Source organism: Oncorhynchus tshawytscha, linkage group LG20 (genome assembly GCF_018296145.1).
Source record: "Oncorhynchus tshawytscha isolate Ot180627B linkage group LG20, Otsh_v2.0, whole genome shotgun sequence".
NCBI classification, from domain to species: domain Eukaryota; kingdom Metazoa; phylum Chordata; class Actinopteri; order Salmoniformes; family Salmonidae; genus Oncorhynchus; species Oncorhynchus tshawytscha.
In genome coordinates, this window is record NC_056448.1 from 2,921,362 (window position 1) to 2,944,746 (window position 23,385).

General features: G+C 40.6%; 1 protein-coding gene across 2 annotated transcripts in view; it reads left to right on the forward strand.

Annotated features, from left to right (window-relative positions):
• Window positions 1-212: 212 nt before the first annotated feature.
• The window catches only part of LOC112219675 (spindlin-Z), a 29,173-nt gene continuing 6,000 nt past the window's right edge, over window positions 213-23,385 (forward strand). Inside the window, exons 1-3 of one of the 2 annotated variants that reach the window (XM_024381143.2) lie at window positions 213-383; window positions 7,045-7,135; window positions 7,649-7,774. In XM_024381143.2, coding sequence (XP_024236911.1) covers window positions 7,720-7,774 — 55 coding nt within the window. In that variant the 5' untranslated portion in view covers window positions 213-383; window positions 7,045-7,135; window positions 7,649-7,719. The remainder of the gene's footprint in view (window positions 384-7,044; window positions 7,136-7,648; window positions 7,775-23,385) is intronic. The other variant, XM_024381142.2, reaches the window with a different exon arrangement.

Genomic DNA, 23,385 nt, shown 5'->3' on the forward strand with positions numbered 1-23,385 from the left:
AGGTGCATGGGTATAGATAATACAAAAAAAGTAGCCTATAGGTAAAGGATCATTATTAATTTAATCAGACATTGACAAGACTGGTTGTCAATTAAATAGTTTACTCAAATAGTTTTCTTGTCCGAGCCCTGTCGCAGTCACACATGCGCAGGTGCAGAGCTGTCGGTTCGGAGAACGCGCAATGACTCACTATTTTGCAGGAAGATGGAATTTACTGCGCCAATTGTTTCTCCTGCTGTAACACTATTTGGCAGCGGAAGAAGAGGGGAAGGTTTTTGGCCATAGAATCGGTGTTGCCATCAAACGGAGACTGGCTTGGCACAGGGGACAAACGGGAGACGAAAATATCCTTCATATCTTGCTATAATTTCACAATAAAGCGGGTAAGATATCCCGACAGACAAACATCTATTGTCAGACAGGAAGCCAACCACAAATATGAATTCGAAAAGGTCTCTATGCGCGCGTAACATGGGTTTTCAAAATTCGAGTGGGAAGTAGGCTGGTTTGAGTCATTTTTGTTGTCATTTGAAAATGTGTTTCTTGTCAGCCAGAGTACAGTACATCCTTTGTTCGACTGTGCGGTTAATAGTAATGCAATATGGCTGACATTGGCTGCTGCAGCCACTAACGTTATCTAGTGTAGCTAATTATGCGCTGTTTGCAGACTGCATTTGTCTTACCATTTCAAGACCATGACCACATTTACATGCGCACAGTATTCCTGATAGTAGCTCATATCCCGCTTAAAGTCAATTTAGGCATGATCCCAAAATGTAGTCGGAGGCTTAGTATGGAGGGCGTGACGCAATTGCGTAGTCATGCAGAGGCAAGACAAACTCTGTACCGCATCGCCTTGCCCTTCCGAACTATGCGGAGGGCTCCGTATAAGACCGCATCGACATGATTGGTTGACGGTAGGTGGGGGCGGTACATCCTGTATAAACACTAACTTCCCTGACAACTTCCTTCACAATTGCTCTGCTCTGCTAAGCGCAAGAAGTATGAAAGCCCTGACATCTGCGGAGGCTGCATCTCAGTAAATGCTGTACTGCTACAGACGTCGGATTGACCAATCAGAGCCTTTTAAGGTCATATTCGGGATACACTGTTACAAGAACCTTTGATATACTGTTTATATTAACCCATGATATCCTGATCATGAGTATCCCTGTTTCCATGAATAAACATAATTTTCCTAATTTAAGTATTTGGGTTAAATTGAATAGTAACTGATATATGGACACTGACTGTTGTCCTATAACCTCTCACATGTAACGTACTATAACATGAACTCCTGCTGATTTATCCAATTCTTGCAGAGGAATTATATAACAAATGTTAATTTTGTCTTGGGAACAGGAGTGGAGAAATATATATATTTTTCTTTCAGTATCTCTTGACAAAATGTGAATGAGTGTGTAATGTGTAATCATTGACACTGTTATGCAAGCAGACAGTATTTGAAATCAAATGTTATTGGCCACATACACATATTTAGCAGATGTTATTGAGGGTGTAGCGAAATGCTTGTGTTCCTAGCTCCAACAGTGCAGTAGTATATAAAACAATTCACAACAATACACACATCTAAAAGTAAAATAATGGACTTTAGAAATATATAAATATTAGATTGAGCAATGTTGGAGAGGCATTTACTAAAATATAGTAGAATAGAATACAGTATATACATATGAGATGAGTAAAGCAGTATGTAAACATTATTTAAACATTATTAAGAGTAGTGTTCCATTATTAAAGTGGCCAGTGATTCCATGTCTATGTATATAGTGCAGCAGCCTCTAAGGTGCAGGGTTGCGAAGCCGGATAGTGATGGCTATTTAACAGTCTGATGGCCTTGAGATAGAAGCTGTTTTTCAGTCTCTCGGTTCCAACTTTGATGCACCTGTACTGACCTGCCCTTCTGGATGATAGATGTGTGAACAGGCCGTGGCTCGGGTGGTTGATGTCCTTGATGATATATTTGGCCTTCCTGTGACATTGGGTGCTGTAGGTGTCCTGGAGGGCAGGTAGTTTGTCCCCGGTGATGCATTGGGCAGACCGCACCACCCTCTGGAGAGTCCTGCGGTTGCGGGCAGTGCAGTTGCCGTACCAGGTGGTGATACAGCCCGACAGGGTGCTCTCAATTGTGCATCTGTAAAAGGTTGTGATGGTTTTCGGGACCAAGCCACATTTCTTCAGCCTCCTGAGATTGAAGAGGAGCTGTCGCACATTCTTCACCACACTGTCTGTGTGGATGGACCATTTCAGATCATCAGTGATATGTACGCAGTGGAACTTGAAGCTTTCCACCTTCTCCACTGCGGCCCTGTCAATGTGGATAGGTGCGTGCTCCCTTTGCTGTTTCCTGTCCACGATCAGCTCTTTTGTTTTGTTGACGTTGAGTGAGGGGTTATTTTCCTGCCACCACTCTCCCAGGGCCCTCACCTTCTCCCTGTAGGCTATCTCATCGTTGTTGGTAATCGTGCTTACCACTGTTGTGTCGTCAGCAAACGTGATGATTGAGCTTGAAACGTGCGTGGTCACACAGGCATGGGTGAACAGGTAGTACAGGAGGGGGCTGAGCATGCACCCCTGTGGTAGGAGAAGGACCATACAGTTTAAATTATTCATCCATTCTCTTCATGATTGAATGATTTGTGACTGATTTGATGAATCATTCTAATTAAATGTGTAAAACAGGGCTAATTTAGTGTTTTGATTAGCCTAGTCCTGGTATCTAATGGTAAAATTTGAGTGACATAGGGTGGATGGTAACAAAACAGGCTTCTCCTTCACCTTGGTGATCATCACTTCAATGATTGAATGATTCATGACTGATTTGATGAATCATTCTAATTATATGTGTAAAACAGGGCTAATTTAGTGTTTTGATTAGCCTAGTCCTGGTATCTAATGGTAAAATTTGAGTGACATAGGGTGGATGGTAACAAAACAGGCTTCTCCTTCACCTTGGTGATCATCACTTCAATGATTGAATGATTCATGACTGATTTGATGAATCATTCTAATTATATGTGTAAAACAGGGCTAATTTAGTGTTTTGATTAGCCTAGTCCTGGTATCTAATGGTAAAATTTGAGTGACATAGGGTGGATGGTAACAAAACAGGCTTCTCCTTCACCTTGGTGATCATCACTTCAATGTAACTGACTACATACATGGCTTGGATACATTCCAATAATACACATGAAATCAGGGTCTCTCACTGTTGCCATGACATCCCCACACCAGTGGGAAGAAATAATTGTTTTTTTTAAAGCTACAATACCAGTCCAAAGTTTGGACACACCTCTTCATTCAAGGTATTTTCTTTATTTTTACTATTTTCTACATTATAGAATAATAGTGAAGACAACAAAACTATCATGTAGTAACCAAAAATGTTAAACCAATCATTAAACCAATCAGATTCTTCAAATTAGCCACCCTTTGCCTTGATGACAGCTTTGCACACTCTTGGCATTCTCTCGAATAGCTTCACCTGGAATGCTTTTCCAATAGTCTTGAAGGAGTTCCCACATATACTGAGCACTTGTTGGCTGCTTTTCCTTCACTCTGTGGTCCAACTCATCCCAAACTATATCAATTGGGTTGAGGTTGGGTGATTGTGGAGGCCAGGTCATCTGATGCGGCACTCCATCACTCTCCTGCTTGGTCAAATATCCATTACACAGCCTGGAGGTGTGTTGGGTCATTGTCCTGTTGAAAAACAAATGATAGTCCCACTAAGCGCAAACCAGATGGGATGGCGTATCGCTCCTGCATGCTGTGGTAGCCACGCTGGTTAAGTGTGCCTTGAATTCTAAATAAATCACTGACAGTGTCACCACCAAAGCATCCACACACTATCACACCACCTACTCCATGCTTCATGGTGAGAACCACACATGCAGAGATCATCCAATCATCTACTCTGCGTCTCATAAAGACATGGTGGTTGGAACCAAAAATCTCAGATTTGCATTAACACTGGAGTGATAGATGTGCAGATGGATGATGATGTGCAAGTAGAGATACTGGGGTGCAAAAGAGCAAGACGATAAATAACAATATGGGAATGAGGTAGTTGGGTGTGCTATTTACAGATTGGCTGTGTACAGGTACAGTGATCTGTGAGCTGCTCTGACAGCTGATGCTTAAAGTTAGAGAGGGAGATATAAGTCTCCAGTTTCAGTGATTTTTGCAATTTGTTCCAGTCATTGGCAGCAGAGAACTGGAAGGAAAGGCGGCCAAAGGAAGTGTTGGCTTTGGGGATGACCAGTGAGATATACCTGCTGGAGCGCGTGCTACGGGTGGGTGTTGCTATGGTGACCAGTGAGCTGAAATAAGGCGGGGCTTTATCTAGCAAAGACTTATAGATGACCTGGAGCCAGTGGGTTTGGCAACGAATATGTAGCGAGGGCCAGCCAACGAGAGCATACAGGTCGCAGTGGTGGGTAGTATATGGGGCTTTGGTGACAAAACGGATGGCACTGTGATAGACTACTTCCAGTTTACTAGTAGAGTGTTGGAGGCTATTTTGTAAATGACATCGCCGAAGTCAAGGATCAATAGGATAGTCAGAATACGAGGGTATGTTTGGCAGCATGAGTGAAGGAGGCTTTGTTTGCGAAATAAGAATCTGATTCTAGATTGAATTTGTATTGGAGATGCTTAATGTGAGTCTGGAATGAGAGTTTACAGTCTAACCAGACACCTAGGTATTTGTAGTTGTCCACATATTCTAAATCAGAACCGTCCAGAGTAGTGATGCTAGTCGGGCAGGCAGGTGCGGGCAGAAATCGGTTGAAGAGCAAGCATTTTGTTTTACTAGCATTTAAAAGCAGTTGGAGGCCATGGAATGAGTGTTGTCTGGCATTGAAGCTCGTTTGGAGGTTAGTTAACACAGTGTCCAAAGAAGGGCCAGATGTATACAAAATGGTGTCGTCTGCGTAGAGGTGGATCAGAGAATCACCAGCAGCAAGAGCGAAATCATTGATATATATATATACAGAGAAAAGAGTCGGCCCTAGAATTGAACCCTGTGGCACCCCCATTAAGACTGCCAGAGGTCCAGACAACAGGCCCTCTGGCCTGAACTCTATCTGAGAAGTAGTTGGTGAACCAGGCGAGAAACCAAGGCTATTAAGTCTGCCGATAAGAATGCAGTGATTGACAGAGTCGAAAGCCTTGGCCAGGTCGATGAAGGCGGCTGCACAGTACTGTCTTTTATTGATGGCGGTTATGATATCGTTTAGGGACCTTGAGCGTGACTGAGGTGCACCCACGACCTGCTCGGAAACCAGATTGCATAGTGCACAGATTGCATAGAAACCAGATTGCATGATCTGTATGTTAACTTGGCTTTCGAAGATTTTAGAAAGGCAGGGCAGGATGGATATAGGTCTATAACAGTTTGGGTCTAGAGTGTCTACCACTTGGGGGGGGGAACATCAGCTGTCTGGATTTGGGGGAAGGAGAAGCAGGGGGTGCAGAGCTGTTGGCCGGGGTAGGGGTAGCCAGGTGGAAAGCATGGCCAGCCGTAGAAAAATGCTTATTGAAATTATCGATTATCGTGGAATTATCGGTGGTGACAGTGTTTCCTAGCCTCAGTGTAGTGGGCAGCAGGGAGGAGGTGCTCTTATTCTTCATGGACTTTACAGTGTCCCAAAACTTTTGGGATTTAGTGCTACAGGATGCAAATTTATGTTTGAAAAAGCTAGGCTTAGCTTTCCTAACTGACTGTGTATATTGGTTCCTGACTTCCCTGAAAAGTTGCATATCGAGGGGGCTATTCGATGCTAATGCAGAACGCCACAGGATGTTTTTATGCTGGTCAAGGGCAGTCAAGTCTGGCCTGATTCACGCAGTCTCCTCTGACAGTTGATGTTGAGATGTGTCTGTTACTTGAACTCTGAAGCATTTATTTGGGCTGCAATTTCTGAAGCTAGTAGCTATAATGAACTTATCCTCTGCAGCAGAGGTAACTCTTCATTTCTTGTGGCAGTCCTCATGAGAGCCAGTTTCGTCATAGTGCTTGATAGTTTTTGGGACTGCACTTGAAGAAACTTTCAACGTTCTTGAAATTTTCCAGATTGACTGACCTTCAAGTCTTAAAAGTAATGATGGATTTCTCTTTGCTTATTTGAGCTTTTCTTGCCATAATACAGTCTTGGTCTTTTTCCAAATAGGGCTATCTTCTGTATACCACCCCTACCTTGTCACAACACAACTGATTGGCCCAAATGCATTTAGAAGAAAAGAAATTCTACAAATTTACATTTAACAAGGCACACCTGTTCATTTAAATGCATTCCAGGTGATTATCTTGGCATTTTCTCAACCAGCTTCATGAGATAGTCACCTGGAGTGGTTGAGAAAATGCCAAGAGTGTGCAAAGCTGTCATCAAGGCAAAGGGTGGCTACTTTGAAGAATCTCAAATATAAAATATATTTTGATTTGTTTAACACTTTTTTGGTTACTACATGATTCCTATGTGTTATTTCATAGTTTTGATGTCTTCACTATTATTCTACAATGTAGAAAATGGTACAAATAAAGAAAAGCCCTAGAATGAGTAGGTGTGTCCAAACATTTGACTGGTACTGTACATCTTGATGATTTAGCCCACAATATTTGGGGTGTCTGCTTTGGTATGTAATGGATATGAAACACAATGTTCTCCTCTTTTTTGAGATTATGTGCAAAATTAGTCTTTTAAAAGTGACTCAAGAATTAAGCAATAAGGCACGAGGGCGTGTGGTATATGGCCAATATACCATGGCTAGGGGTTGGTCTTAGGCACAACAGAGAGTGACTGAATGCAACCCTTAGCTGTGGTATATTGGCCATATACCACAAACCCCCAATGTGCCTTATTGCTATTATAAACTGTTACCAACGTAATTAGAGCAGTACAAATACATGTTTAGTCATACCCATGCTATACGGTCTGATATAGCACGGCTGTCAGCCAATCAGCATTTAGGGCTCGGACCACCCAATTTATAATCACCTTTATAATTTATTTTGGTTTGCAGGTCTTCGCAGAGACCTGACGTGACCGTCATCCCTGAACAGAGCCATCCGCCTGCTCCGAAGTCAGTCCTTAACCATCATTGGGCAATCTGAGTTGAATATTATAATCCGTCCCTATCCCTTTTTTCAGCTTTCACTGGGTATCATAGATAGACACTTTACTTTTTAACTCCCTCCCTCCCACTGGGCAAAAAACTGGTTGAATAAAAGTTGTTTCCTCATCATTTCAACCCCCCAAAAAACAATATGATGACGTTGAATCAACGTGGAGAAATAATTGGATTTTCAAAAAGTCATCAACATAAGGGCATTTCGTAATTTTTTCACCCAACTTTGAACCTAAATCCAATGACATGGTGACATTTTTTGTTGATTTCATGTTCATTGACAACTCAACCAAATGCAAATCAAAACTAGATGTTGAACTGACGTCTGTGCCCAGTGGGCAGTTTCCATTTTCTGAATTGGTTGCCATATAGATTTTCACTTTCTCACTTCCTCTGACTGGACCCACTGGATTCTATTAAGATTTATTCCCTGGCTGTTGTCCATCTCTCTGGGCTATAACATAAATCATTAATGTTTTCATTACGTTCATATTTTTAGACCCCAGACTTGGTACCATAGATATTTTCACCCTAGTCTGGCAGCTAGGCTGCTCCCCTATATGCTGATGAATGAAGACCCCATTCAGGAAGAGCGCGCCGGGCCAGAGATCCAGAGCTGATGCAGGTTAGTTTGGCTTTAATCAGGCTCTTTATAGATGTGTTTCTGCATCCCAAATGGCATCCCATTCCCTTTATTACTTACTTTGGGAGCATAGGCCATCAATGACTCCTCTCCATCGCACTCTGTTCTAGTGTTGTATGGTAAGCTGAAATGTCTGTACTTTTTTATACTAGTACATGAGAAACGGTTCAGTACTAGAATTTGTATTACTTTCGGTAATTCTGTCAAATGTCTCATGGCGTCTACTGATTTGAAAGAGGATCAAGTCTGTCTATCGAGGTGCCCTTATAGCGCGAGAGCACTGTGCCTGCTCCACGTACTCATTGCTAGCTCTAGCCTATCCTGAGGAACCACTGAACTCACTGAAGTCTGGGCTGCATCATGTTAGCTCCACACTCATGCGGCACAGAAGTTAGCACACTTGAATAATGCAAAACGGCATTTAGAAATGTAACTGTTTTGCGAACTGTATTTAACAATGGCATTACAGGCGAGAGCACTTTACAATACAATATTGAAGATACCGGTAGCTTCCAGCTTTGTAGGCTAACTTCCCTTGCTAGCTTACAGCTGAAGCTAACATCAATTCACGACCCTAGTACTTAGTTTGTGATAATATGCCATACATAATGCAAAATATGCTGATTTCAAAGCTGATTGTCAATACAAACCATAGCTACAGTCATTGCCCAAAACTTTATTAACTTTGTCTCCCTCGCCTGCTGCGCTAGGTTACGTCTTTCCTGTCTCTCTCACTTTGTGTGTGAAGGTACCACCTCAAGGCTTACTATAAAGCAGGTGACAGCTCACCTTATTTGGTAATGGTCTCTGTAAGTGGAGTGTGAAAATATATTTTTGCATGATGCTTCCTTGACTAGACTTCTGACATTAACCAAAATTCAAAAGGCAGTAAGGCACATTTCCGCATATGACCAAATTCAACATTCTTTCTTACGCTTTCATACACATCTATGGGATTTTATGAAGAAGAAAAAAATGTAGGCTATGAGGATTATACCTTTTTATAATCATAGCTACATCCATCGTAATAAGAAATAGATAACAATGGTAGTCATCTCGATTCCTTGTATTTTTTCTCAACTACTATGACTGATTGGTGGCGCAGTCCGCTAGGACAGTTGGCTCATAGTTCAATAGATGGGTTAGCTGACAACATCACGAAAACTTTATGCACGCTTCCATGGGGCAGAAGCCAGCATGTTGTTGTGATTTTGGATGGCCAGATTCCTAGAAAGAATGACAAGAAACTGCCATGTGGGGAATCATATAACAACAATCAATAACTTATTTGAAAAGTCATTACTTTATTACATTGCTCAACATGTTCTTAAACATGTGTCATAATTAGTTAAAGCAATGAATTTTGTATCTGCTCTCTTCAACTTCCGCTGCATATTTTCCGCCATTTTCTTCAAATCTGAAAACGTTGTGAAACCACGCCCATTTTCTGAAGAATTTCATTATGAGCCCTAAAAGCACAGAAATAGTGTCAACTGCTTGAATACTTCGTATTTTGGCGAAATTAGTATGACATCCGGGAACTTTTGGAATACTAACTATATCCATACTATGACCAAAAAGCATACTACATACTCAATTTACGTCACAAATAGTACATTTAGTGTAGTTGGTATGAGTATTCGAATATAGATGTCTTGTTTTGACTGATTTCATATCAATGCTAATATGGCTACATTTCGCTTGCCAGATAACCAACACCTGTAACCATGTGTTTGTGCAAATGTATTTATGTGTTCAATAAACATTGGAGACGAACTATACATGTCAACAACCTAAGCTAACCCCCTCTATTTTTTTCCAAGTAGTTGCGCGTGCCTTGGTTTTGTTGCTAAACAACCAACCCGTCTATGGTCGCGAGTTCTAACCCCACATGGGGTAGATATCTTATATTTGATCCTTTATTTACAATATTCATGCCTTGCCCACACACTTTGAATTCTGAAAAGTGAAAGCATACCTGTGAGAGAGGTCGCCCTGGTAGTAGTTTTTATGTAGTACCCACGACCAATCTGTGAGTTAATTTGACCATTGGAAAAAGAGCTACTGCATAAACACTACAATGCGGGTTGGATTGAACTGACCCCCTCCCCCCCATTTGAGCCCCTAAATCGTAATTTTCAAGGTATGATTGTTATTTTCTCTCCAACACAATAAATGTTAGTCCACATTTCAACGATTTTTTTTTTGCGCCCCATGGGGGATTCGAATTTACACTGCAAGTGGCAATAGGTGTCGGGACCTCAGGAACTTGGCGCCTTACCACTGGTTTCCACTAGTTACCACAGCCACAAAGTCAGGTTGGCTGTAGCATAAAAATGAATGAAAACAAAAATTAGGCATAAGTTAGGGTTGTGTTAGGGAAAAGTTAGCAGTGTGGTTATGTTTAAATTCAAATTTGAATAAGATAAGTTGTAGAATTAGTTGGCCTGTATGTCTTTGTGGCTGTGGTAACTTGTGACGACCCATACAGGGGCTAACTGTCCTAACTGCCCAGTGCCGTATTTGCTCGCAATGCACATAATTGTATTATCAGAGCGTGCCAGTGGACCTCTGGTAAGTAGGCTATGTTTTATTGAGAAAGTTTACCTTGGTAGGCCGTCATTGTAAATAAGAATTTGTTCTGACTTGCCTAGTTAAATAAAGGTTAAATAAATAAAAATGAAATACCCCCAAAATGAATATTTATGTGCAATTCTCCCAACCCACAACTTCTCACCTGAATTACTTTTTAATTGTACATTTTAAGGCGCAAAGGCTTAAATTGGGGTTGAGAGTTACCCTTTAAAGAGACAACGCACACTTTTATAAAAAAAAAAGAGATTGCTTCTTCTATGCAAATGTCGTTGATCAGTAGGTTCAAATGTTTAAGATATGAGTGCATTGGTCTGCCGGTTCACCTTCCGAAAATACATCTCATCTGTGGTGACAACTGATATGTCCTCTCATTCAGTCTCGAACTAAGCATGTAACTGCATTGGCAGTCATTGATTTACAAGTCATTTCGTATGCCGAACAACCCCAGGCAATATATTAGTCGCCTAGTCAAACTGCGCGCTGTTGGTCAGTGTGCGAAGCGAGAGGTAAGCGGCCTATTCCTATTCCTTGCACATCTACGCATTGGCACCTCCAGCATTCAAAATGCTTGTAAAATGGTTGCGTAATATTAGGCTTTATTAATTGAGTGGCAACCACTGTATTTGGTTATTGTTGTCAAATGCTGTTGGAAAATTGTGTTTTACCGGAATAAAAGAAAGCGACCAGAGACACATCTCTCATCTGGCTATAGCCTATATACAGCGTCTTTAGAAAGTATTCACACCCCTTGACTTTTTCCACATTTTGTCGTGTTCCAGCCTGAAGTGAAAATGGATTAAATAGAGATTTTGTGTCACTGGCCTACACACAATACCCCATAATGTCAAAGTGGACATATGTTTTTAGAAATGTTTACAAATTAATAAAAAATTAAACCTGAAATGAGTCAATAAGTCAATAAGTATTCAACCCCTTTGTTATGGCAAGCCTAAATACGTTCAGGAGTAAAACGTTGCTTAACAAGTCAACACGTTGCATGGACTCACTCTGTGTGAAATCATGTTAAACCCTATTATCGTTGAATGACCACCCCATCTCCGTACCCCACACATACAATTATCAGTAAGGTCCCTCAGTCGAGCAGGGAATTTCAAACACAGATTCAACCACAAAGACCAGGGAGGTTTTCCAATGCCTCGCAAAGAAGGGCACCTAAAAAGCAGAAATTGAATATTACTTTGAGCATGGTGAAGTTATTCATTACACTGGATGGTGTATCAACACACCCCCTCACTACAAAGATGCGGGTGTCCTTCTTAACTCAGTTGTTGGAGAGGAAGGAAACCGCTCAGGGATTTCACCATGAGGCAAATGGTGACTTTAAAACAGTTACTCGGTTTAATGCCTGTGATAGGAGAAACCCGCGGATGGATCAACAACATTGTAGTTACTCCACAATACTAACGTAAATGACACAGCGAAATGAAGGAAGCCTCTACAGAATAAAAACTTTGTCCTTAATTTAAAGCATTATGTTTGGGGCAAATCCAATAGATCACTTAGTACCACTCTTCATATTTCAAGAATGGTACTGGCTGCATCATGTTATGGGTATGCTAATTGCTGCCAAAGGTGATTCTTACATGTATTGACTTGGGGTTGAATGTAATTAAGATATATTAGTATATTTTATTTTTTATGTATTTTCTTAAAAATGTTAGAATTTTTCTTCCACTTTGACAGAGTATTTTGTGTAGATCATTGACAAAACAATTACAGCTAAATACATTTGAATCCCACCTTAACACAAACTGTGGAAAAAGTCCATGGGTGACGCAGCAGTCAGGATTTGAGCTAGCCACACTGTTTTTTTACAAACACAGTTCTTACAAAGTTATGTCCTGAATGTGACCAGTTTATTTTTGGATGCAGTAGCGACAGCATACACAATCATCCAAACCGGAAAATGTAGGCTACATTAGTGGATGTCAATTTAAGGCAGCCCTAACACCTCTCCGATTCAGAGGGGTTGGGTTAAATGCGGAAGACACATTTCAAGGCATGCAGTTGTACAACTGACTAAGTATGACACAAGTAATTCTTCCAACAATTATTTACAGACAGATTATTTATTTTATAATGAATTCACTGTATCACAATTCCAATGGGTCAGAAGTGTACCTACACTATGTTGACTGGGAATTTAAACAGCTTGGAAAATATAGAAAATGATGTCATTGCTTTAGAAGCTTCTGATAGGCTAATCGACATCATGTGAGTCAATTGGAGATGTACCTGTGGATGTATTTCAAGGCCTACCTTCAAACTCAGTGCCTCTTTGCTTGACATCATGGGAAAATCAAAAGAAATCAGCAAAGACCTCAGAAAAGAAATTGTAGATCTCCACTAGTCTGGTACATCAAATCAAATTGATTTATATAGCCCTTCGTACATCAGCTGATATCTCAAAGTGCTGTACAGAAACCCAGCCTAAAACCCCAAACAGCAAGCAATGCAGGTGTAGAAGCACGGTGGCTAGGAAAAACTCCCTAGAAAGGCCAAAACCTAGGAAGAAACCTAGAGAGGAACCAGGCTATGTGGGGTGGCCAGTCCTCTTCTGGCTGTGCCGGGTGGAGATTATAACAGAACATGGCCAAGATGTTCAAATGTTCATAAATGACCAGCATGTTCGAATAATAAGAAGGCAGAACAGTTGAAACTGGAGCAGCAGCACGGCCAGGTGGACTGGGTACAGCAAGGAGTCATCACGTCAGGCAATCCTGGGGCACGGTCCTAGGGCTCAGGTCCTCCGAGAGAGAGAAAGAAAGAGAGAAGGAGAGAATTAGAGAACGCACACTTAGATTCACACAGGACACCGAATAGGACAGGAGAAGTACTCCAGATATAACAAACTGACCCTAGCCCCCCGACACATAAACTACTGCAGCATAAATACTGGAGGCTGAGACATCCTTGGGATCAATTTCCAAACGCCTGAAGGTACCACGTTCATCTGTACAAACAATAGTACGCAGGTATAAACACCATGGGACCACGCAGCCGTCATACCGCTCAGGAAGGAGACGCATTCTGTCTCCTAGAGATGAACGTACATTGGTGTGAAAAGTGCAAATCAATCCCAGAACAACAGCAAAGGACCTTGTGAAGATGCTGGAGGGAACAGGTACAAAAGTATCTATATCCACAGTAAAACGAGTCCTATATCGACATAACCTGAAAGGCTGCTCAGCAAGGAAGAAGCCACTGCTTCAAAACCACCATAAAAAGGCTAGACTATGGTTTGCAACTGCACATGGGGACAAATACTTTTTGGAGAAATGTCCTTTGGTCTGATGAAACGAAAATAGAACTGTTTGGCCATAATGACCATTGTTAAGATTGAAGGAAAAAGAGGGAGGCTTGCAAGCCGAAGAGCACCATCCAACCGTGAAGCACGTGGGTGGCAGCACCATGTTGTGGGGGTGCTTTGCTGCAGGAGGGACTGGTGCACTTCACAAAATAGATGGCAACATGAGGGAGGAAAATGATGTGCATATATTGAAGCAACATCTCAAGACCGCAGTCAGGAAGTTAAAGCTTGGTCACAGATGGGTCTTCCAAATGGACAATGACCACAAGCATACTTCCAAAGTTGTGGCAAAATGGCTTTAGGACAACAAAGTCAAGGTATTGGAGTGGCCATCACAAAGCCCTGACCTCAATCCTATAGAAAATGTGTGGGTGGAACTGAAAACGCGTGTGCGAGCAAGCAGGGGTACAAACCTGACTCAGTTACTCCAGCTGTGTCAGGTGGAATGGGCCATAATTCACCCAACTTATTGTGGGAAGCTTGTGGAAGGCTACCCAAAACGTTTGACCCAAGTTAAACAATTTTAAGGGCAATGCTACCAAATACTAATTGAGTGTATCACATTCTTAAAATAAAGTGGTGATCCTAACTGAATTAAGACAGGGAATTTTTACTTGGATTAAATGTCAGGAATTGTGAAAAACTGAGTAAATGTATTTGGCTAAGGTGTATGTAAACTTCAGACTTCAACTGTACATATATAATGTATGCTACAGTAGAAACAACACGAATTACAGAAAATAAGGCACTTACTTTAAAAGGAACGCACACATGTCCAGTTATTATTCGTAAGGAAAATAACAAGTAAGGCATTGCGAGCGCCAGCCAGAAAATGTTCCAATTCGTGCAAAACTGTGCAAACGTCTGCATACTTGATCTGCAGAAGCATTGGTGAAGTGCTTGGGCTGTCCTCGAAGAGGCTCAGTATAGCCTCAAACATAAATTGTCCGCAACACTGAAATGAGCTACTTCAATGTGAATTAATGAGGTGGAACACACCTCAATTCAAACTGTTGTTATAAAAAAAACATTGACAAGTTGAAACATAGCCTATAGATAATTAACAGGCAGCGCGTGTTCACTGTCCTGGGGCGACCTTTATATATTTAGAACTCACATGTGAAAAGGTTTTAAACATTTGATTTTTGTTTGGTACATTTTGTCATCTCAACCAATGCCATGTAGTAAAATGATAATGTAGTTTTCATTATAGGACTCCCATATTTTTTGAAACACGCATTCAAAGATGGTTGAAAACCAGGAGGTGAACATTAGCAAAACCGAAACTTATTTACCACAATTTGTTTGTACTAGTTGTGTATAGAATTGGGAAAATATAAGGTTGTAACACGTTGTTGACTTCTAAAACATAATTAAATTACTAATATATTTTTGTTTGGCAATTTTAGGAACTCTTTAAAAATATGAACTACCGGGCTAGTAGTAATAGTTGCCCATTTAAAGGAATGCTAAACTCAGCAAAAAAATAATCTTCCTCACTGTCAACTGCACTTATTTTCAGCAAACTTAACATGTGTAAATATTTGTATGAACATAACAAGATTCAACAACTGAGACATAAACTGAACAAGTTCTACAGACATGCGTCTAACAGAAATGGAATAATATGTCCCTGAACAACGGGGAGGTTTAAAATCATAAGTAACCGTCAGTATCTGGTGTGGCCACCAGCTGCTGCATTAAGTACTGCAGTGCATCTCGTCCTCGTGGACTGCACCAGATTTGCCAATTCTTGCTGTGAGATGTTACCCCACTCTTCCACCAAGGCACCTGCAAGTTCCCGGGCATTTCTGGGGGGAATGGCCCTAGCCCTCACCCTCCGATCCAACAGGTCCCAGATGTGCTTAATAGGATAGAGATCCGGGCTCTTCGCTGGCCATGGCAGAACACTGACATTCCTGTCTTGCAGGAAATCATGCACAGAACGAGTGGTATGGCTGTTGGCATTGTCATGCTGGAGGATCATGTCAGGATGAGCCTGCAGGAAGGGTACCACATGAGGGAGGAGGATGTCTTCCCTGTAACTCACAGCGTTGAGATGGCCTGCAATGACAACAAACTCAGTCCGATGATGCTGTGACACACCGCCCCAGACCATGATGTACCCTCCAGCTCCAAATCGATCCTGCTCCAGAGTACAGGCCTCGGTGTAACGCTCATTCCTTCAACGGTAAACACGAATCTGACCATCACCCCTGGTGAGACAAAATCGCGACTCGTCAGTGAAGAGCAGTTTTTGCCAGTCCTGTCTGGTCCAGCGACGGTGGGTTTTTGCCTATAGGCGACATTGTTGCCGGTGATGTCTGGTGAGGACCTGCCTTACAACAGGCCTACAAGCCCTCAGTCCAGCCTCTCTCAGCCTATTGTGGACAGTCTGAGCACTGATGGAGGGAATGTGCATTTCTGGTGTAACTCGGGCAGTTGTTGCCATCCTGTACCTGTCCCGCAGGTGTGATGTTCAGATGTACCGATCCTGTGCAGGTGTTGTTACATGTGGTCTGCCACTGCGAGGACAATCAGCTGTCCGTCCTGTCTCCCTGTAGCGCTGTCTTAAGCGTCTCGCAGTACAGACATTGCAATTTATTGCCCTGGCCACATCTGCAGTCCTCATGCCTACTTGCAGCATGCCTAAGGCATATTCATGCAGATGAGTGGGGACCCTGTGCATCTTTCTTTTGGTGTTTATCAGAGTCAGTAAAAAGGCCTCTCTTTAGTGTCCTAAGCTTTCATAACTGTGACCTTAATTGCCTACCGTCTGTAAGCTGTCCGTGTCTTAACGACCGTTCCACAGGTGCATGTTCATTAATTGTTTATGGTTCATTGAACAAGCATGGGAAACAGTGTTTAAACCCTTTACAATGAAGATCTGTGAAGTTATTTGGATTTTTACAAATTATCTGTGAGGGACAGGGTCCTTAAAAGGGCGTTGAGTTTATTAAGTCAAAGCTAGTGACAATGGACAATGGAAAAATATTATGGGATGTCTTTGTGCAAATATATATGTATATGTGTATTTTTAAATCCATATCATTATTTAATGTTATCTACAATATGTTTCACAATATCATTCAGAACATTTAATTTGACTGGTTTTCTAAGCATATAAACTGTAAACAAATGAATTTACATGCATTTTATTATTCATATATAATATATAATTCATTTAATATTCATATTTTGACATATCATTTTATAAATATTTGATATCAGTCCCCATTTAACCAGGCCTACCTTCCATTATTAGTAAATGAAGCAGACATAATGTAAATTCATGTATATATTTTTTGATGATTTGTAAATTCCAATACAAAATTAGTTTAGTCTAATTGGGCAACTCAACCAGCTGGTTGCGATATTTCAAAACAAATGTTATTGGTCACATACACATATTTAGCAGATGTTATTGTGGGTGTAGGGGAGTGCTTTTCTATGCATTATCTATCCAAGTTTAAATCATGTATTTCAAAACAAATGTTATTGGTCACATACACATATTTAGCAGATGTTATTGTGGGTGTAGGGCTTTTCTATGCATTATCTATCCAAGTTTAAATCATGTATTTCAAAACAAATGTTATTGGTCACATACACATATTTAGCAGATGTTATTGTGGGTGTAGGGCTTTTCTATGCATTATCTATCCAAGTTTAAATCATGTATTTCAAAACAAATGTTATTGGTCACATACACATATTTAGCAGATGTTATTGTGGGTGTAGGGCATATTTTTTCTATGCATTATCTATCCAAGTTTAAATCATGTATTTCAAAACAAATGTTATTGGTCACATACACATATTTAGCAGATGTTATTGTGGGTGTAGGGAAGTGCTTTTCTATGCATTATCTATCCAAGTTTAAATCATGTATTTCAAAACAAATGTTATTGGTCACATACACATATTTAGCAGATGTTATTGTGGGTGTAGGGCTTTTCTATGCATTATCTATCCAAGTTTAAATCATGTATTTCAAAACAAATGTTATTGGTCACATACACATATTTAGCAGATGTTATTGTGGGTGTAGGGCTTTTCTATGCATTATCTATCCAAGTTTAAATCATGTATTTCAAAACAAATGTTATTGGTCACATACACATATTTAGCAGATGTTATTGTGGGTGTAGGGCTTTTCTATGCATTATCTATCCAAGTTTAAATCATGTATTTCAAAACAAATGTTATTGGTCACATACACATATTTAGCAGATGTTATTGTGGGTGTAGGGCTTTTCTATGCATTATCTATCCAAGTTTAAATCATGTATTTCAAAACAAATGTTATTGGTCACATACACATATTTAGCAGATGTTATTGTGGGTGTAGGGCTTTTCTATGCATTATCTATCCAAGTTTAAATCATGTATTTCAAAACAAATGTTATTGGTCACATACACATATTTAGCAGATGTTATTGTGGGTGTAGGGCTTTTCTATGCATTATCTATCCAAGTTTAAATCATGTATTTCAAAACAAATGTTATTGGTCACATACACATATTTAGCAGATGTTATTGTGGGTGTAGGGCTTTTCTATGCATTATCTATCCAAGTTTAAATCATGTATTTCAAAACAAATGTTATTGGTCACATACACATATTTAGCAGATGTTATTGTGGGTGTAGGGGAGTGCTTTTCTATGCATTATCTATCCAAGTTTAAATCATGTAAACAACAATTCTTCACTTATGGCATATACTGAGGCTAAATACACATATTTATCTTCACTTATGGCATATACTGAGGCTAAATACACATATTTATCTTCACTTATGGCATATACTGAGGCTAAATACACATATTTATCTTCACTTATGGCATATACTGAGGCTAAATACACATATTTATCTTCACTTATGGCATATACTGAGGCTAAATACACATATTTATCTTCACTTATGGCATATACTGAGGCTAAATACACATATTTATCTTCATTTATCTTACACATATTTATCTTCACTTATGGCATATACTGAGGCTAAATACACATATTTATCTTCACTTATGGCATAATAGGCACATATTTATCTTCACTTATGGCATATACTGAGGCTAAATACACATATTTATCTTCACTTATGGCATATACTGAGGCTAAATACACTAAATATTTATCTTCACTTATGGCATATACTGAGGCTAAATACACATATTTATCTTCACTTATGGCATATACTGAGGCTAAATACACATATTTATCTTCACTTATGGCATATACTGAGGCTAAATACACATATTTATCTTCACTTATGGCATATACTGAGGCTAAATACACATATTTATCTTCACTTATGGCATATACTGAGGCTAAATACACATATTTATCTTCACTTATGGCATATGGCATTTATACTTATGAGGCTAAATACACATATTTATCTTCACTTATGGCATATTTACTGAGGCTAAATACACATATTTATCTTCACTTATGGCATATACTGAGGCTAAATACACATATTTATCTTCACTTATGGCATATACTGAGGCTAAATACACATATTTATCTTCACTTATGGCATATACTGAGGCTAAATACACATATTTATCTTCACTTATGGCATATACTGAGGCTAAATACACATATTTATCTTCACTTATGGCATATACTGAGGCTAAATACACATATTTATCTTCACTTATGGCATATACTGAGGCTAAATACACATATTTATCTTCACTTATGGCATATACTGAGGAGGCTAAATACACATATTTATCTTCACTTATGGCATATACTGAGGCTAAATACACATATTTATCTTCACTTATGGCATATACTGAGGCTAAATACACATATTTATCTTCACTTATGGCATATACTGAGGCTAAATACACATATTTATCTTCACTTATGGCATATACTGAGGCTAAATACACATATTTATCTTCACTTATGGCATATACTGAGGCTAAATACACATATTTATCTTCACTTATGGCATATACTGAGGCTAAATACACATATTTATCTTCACTTATGGCATATACTGAGGCTAAATACACATATTTATCTTCACTTATGGCATATACTGAGGCTAAATACACATATTTATCTTCACTTATGGCATATACTGAGGCTAAATACACATATTTTGCAGCATTTCTTTGTTTATATTTTTTGTTGGTGTGCCAGTTACAGCATTAAACAATCTGTGTATATGGTCATTTTTAGATATAAAGTTTATTATTTCATAATCAGGACAGCAATCAGTTTTGCAAGCAGTGCCGCATGGTTGATGCAGGAGATCCTCACTCCCTAAACACTACCAAACGATCAAAAACATTCATTTTGAGACGGGGGTGAAATCCAAATTTGTGCTATATTCAGTATTCATTGTAATAGCTGTCATGGCTATTATATTGATACATTACTAACTCAAACACTTTCAATCTGGAAAAATGAGAAGTGGTTGATGGTGATTAAATTATGTGAAATAAAAAGAATATATTGCCCCCCAATCTGATAGTGGGGTGGTAGAGGCCTGCTAGTCTCCCCTATGGCTCAGCTCAGGTGATTACATACACCATAGACACACAGTGCATTCGGAAAGTATTCAAACCCCTTGGCTTTTTCCACATTTTGTTACGTTACAGCCTAATTCTACAATTGATGAAATAGTATTTTTCCCCCTCAGCAATCTACACACAATACCCCATAATGACATAGCAATGGGTCTGAATACTTATCTAAATAAGGTGTTTCTGTTTTTCATTTGTAAAAACTTCTAAAAAACAGTTTTTGCTTTGTCATTATGGGGTATTTTGTGTAGATTGATGAGGATTTTTATATATATACAGTGGGGAGAACAACTATTTGATACACTGCCGATTTTGCAGGTTTTCCTACTTACAAAGCATGTCTGTCATTTTTATCATAGGTACACTTCAACTGTGAGAGACGTAATCTAAAACAAACATCCAGAAAATCACATTGTATGATTTTTAAGTAATTAATTTGCATTTTATTGCATGACATAAGTATTTGATCACCTACCAACCAGTAAGAATTCCGGCTCTCACAGACCTGTTAGTTTTTCTTTAAGAAGCCCTCCTGTTCTCCACTCATTACCTGTATTAACTGCACCTGTTTAAACTCGTTACCTGTACAAAAGACACCTGTCCACACACTCAATCAAACAGACTCCAACCTCTCCACAATGGCCAAGACCAGAGAGCTGTGTAAGGACATCAGGGATACAATTGTAGACCTACACAAGGCTGGGATGGGCTACAGGACAATAGGCAAGCAGCTTGGTGAGAAGGCAACAACTGTTGGCGCAATTATTCAAAAATGGAAGAGGTTCAAGATGACGGTCAATCACCCTTGGTCTGGGGCGCCATGCAAGATCTCACCTTGTGGGGCATCAATGATCATGAGGAAGGTGAGGGATCAGCCCAGAACTACACGGCAGGACCTGGTCAATGACCTGAAGAGAGCTGGGACCACAGTCTCAAAGAAAACCATTAGTAACACACTACGCCGTCATGGATTAAAATCCTGCAACGCACGCAAGGTCCCCCTGCTCAAGCCAGCGCATGTCCAGGCCCGTCTGAAGTTTGCCAATGACCATCTGGATGATCCAGAGGAGGAATGGGAGAAGGTCATTTGGTCTGATGAGACAAAAATAGGGCTTTTTGATCTAAACTCCACTCGCCATGTTTGGAGGAAGAAGAAGGATGAGTACAACCCCAAGAACACCATCCCAACCGTGAAGCATGGAGGTGGAAACATCATTATTTGGGGATGCTTTTCTGCAAAGGGGACAGGATGACTGCACCGTATTGAGGGGAGGATGGATTGGCCATATATCGCGAGATCTTGGCCAACAACCTCCTTCCCTCAGTAAGCGCATTGAAGATGGGTCACTGCTGGGTCTTCCAGCATGACAACGACCCGAAACACACAGCCAGGGCAATTAAGGAGTGGCTCCGTAAGAAGCATCTCAAGGTCCTGGAGTGGCCTAGCCAGACTCCAGACCTGAACCCAATAGAAAATCTTTGGAGGGAGCTGAAAGTCCGTATTGCCCAGCGACAGCCCCGAAACCTGAAGGATCTGGAGATGGTCTGTATGGAGGAGTGGGCCAAAATCCCTGCTGCAGTGTGTGCAAATCTGGTCAAGAACTACAGGAAAAGTATGCTCTCTGTAATTGCAAACAAAGGTTTCTGTACCAAATATTAAGTTCTGCTTTTCTGATGTATCAAATACTTATGTCATGCAATAAAATGTCTTGTCTGATTTCTTTTGATTTTCCAATGATGTCAAGCAAAGAGGCACTGAGTTTGAAGGTAGGCCTTGAAATACATCCACAGGTACACCTCCAATTGATTCAAATTATGTCAATTAGCCTATCAGAAGCTTCTAAAGCCATGACATGGCTTCTCCGCTATGCAATCTGGTTTCAGAGCTGGTCATGGGTGCACCTCAGCCATGCTCAATGTCCTAAACGTCGTTGTAACCGCCATCGATAAGAGACAGTACTGTGCAGCCGTATTCATCGACCTGGCCAAGGCTTTCGACTCTGTCAGTCACCACATTCTTATTGGCAGACTCGACAGCCTTGGTTTCTCAAATGATTGCCTCGCCTGGTTTATCAACTACTTCTCTGATAGAGTTCAGTGTGTCAAATCGGAGGGCCTGTTGTCTGGACCTCTGACAGTCTCTATGGGGGTGCCACAGCGTTCAATACTCAGGCCGACGCTCTTCTCTGTATACATCAGTGATGTCGCTCTTGCTGCTGGTGATTCTCTGATCCACCTCTACTCAGACGACACCATTCTGTATATTTCTGGCCCCTCTTTGGACACTGTGTTAACTAACCTCCAGACGAGCTTCAATGCCATACAACTCTCCTTCCGTGGCCTCCAACTGCTCTTAAATGCAAGTAAAACTAAATACATGCTATTCAATCGATCACTGCCCGCACCTGCCCACCCGTCCAGCATCACTACTCTGGACGGCTCTGACTTAGAATACGTGGACAACTACAAATAACTTGGTGTCTGGTTAGACTGTAAACTCTCCTTCCAGACTCACATTAAGCATCTCCAATCCAAAATTAAATCTTGAATCGGCTTCCTATATCGCAACAAAGCATCATTCACTCATGCTGTCAAACATACCCTCGTAAAACTGACCATTCTACCGATCCTCGACTTCGGCGATGTCATCTATAAAATAGCCTCCACCACTCTACTCAACAAATTGGATGCAGTCTATCACAGTGCCATCCGTTTTGTCACCAAAGCCCCATACACTACCCACCACTGCGACCTGTACGCTCTCGTTGGTTGGCCCTCGCTTCATACTCGTCGCCAAACCCACTGGCTACAGGTTATCTACAAGTCTCTGCTAGGTAAAGCCTCGCCTTATCTCAGCTCACTGGTCACCATAGCAGCACCCACTCGTAGCACGCGCTCAAGCAGGTATATCTCACTGGTCACCCCCAAAGCCAATTCCTCATCTGGTCACTTTTCCTTCCAGTTCTCTGCTGCCAATGACTGGAACGAACTGCAAAAATCACTGAAGCTGGAGAATCATATCTCCCTCACTAGCTTTAAGCACCAGCTGTCAGAGCAGCTCACAGATCACTGCACCTGTACATAGCCAATCTGTAAACAGCCCATCTATCTACCTC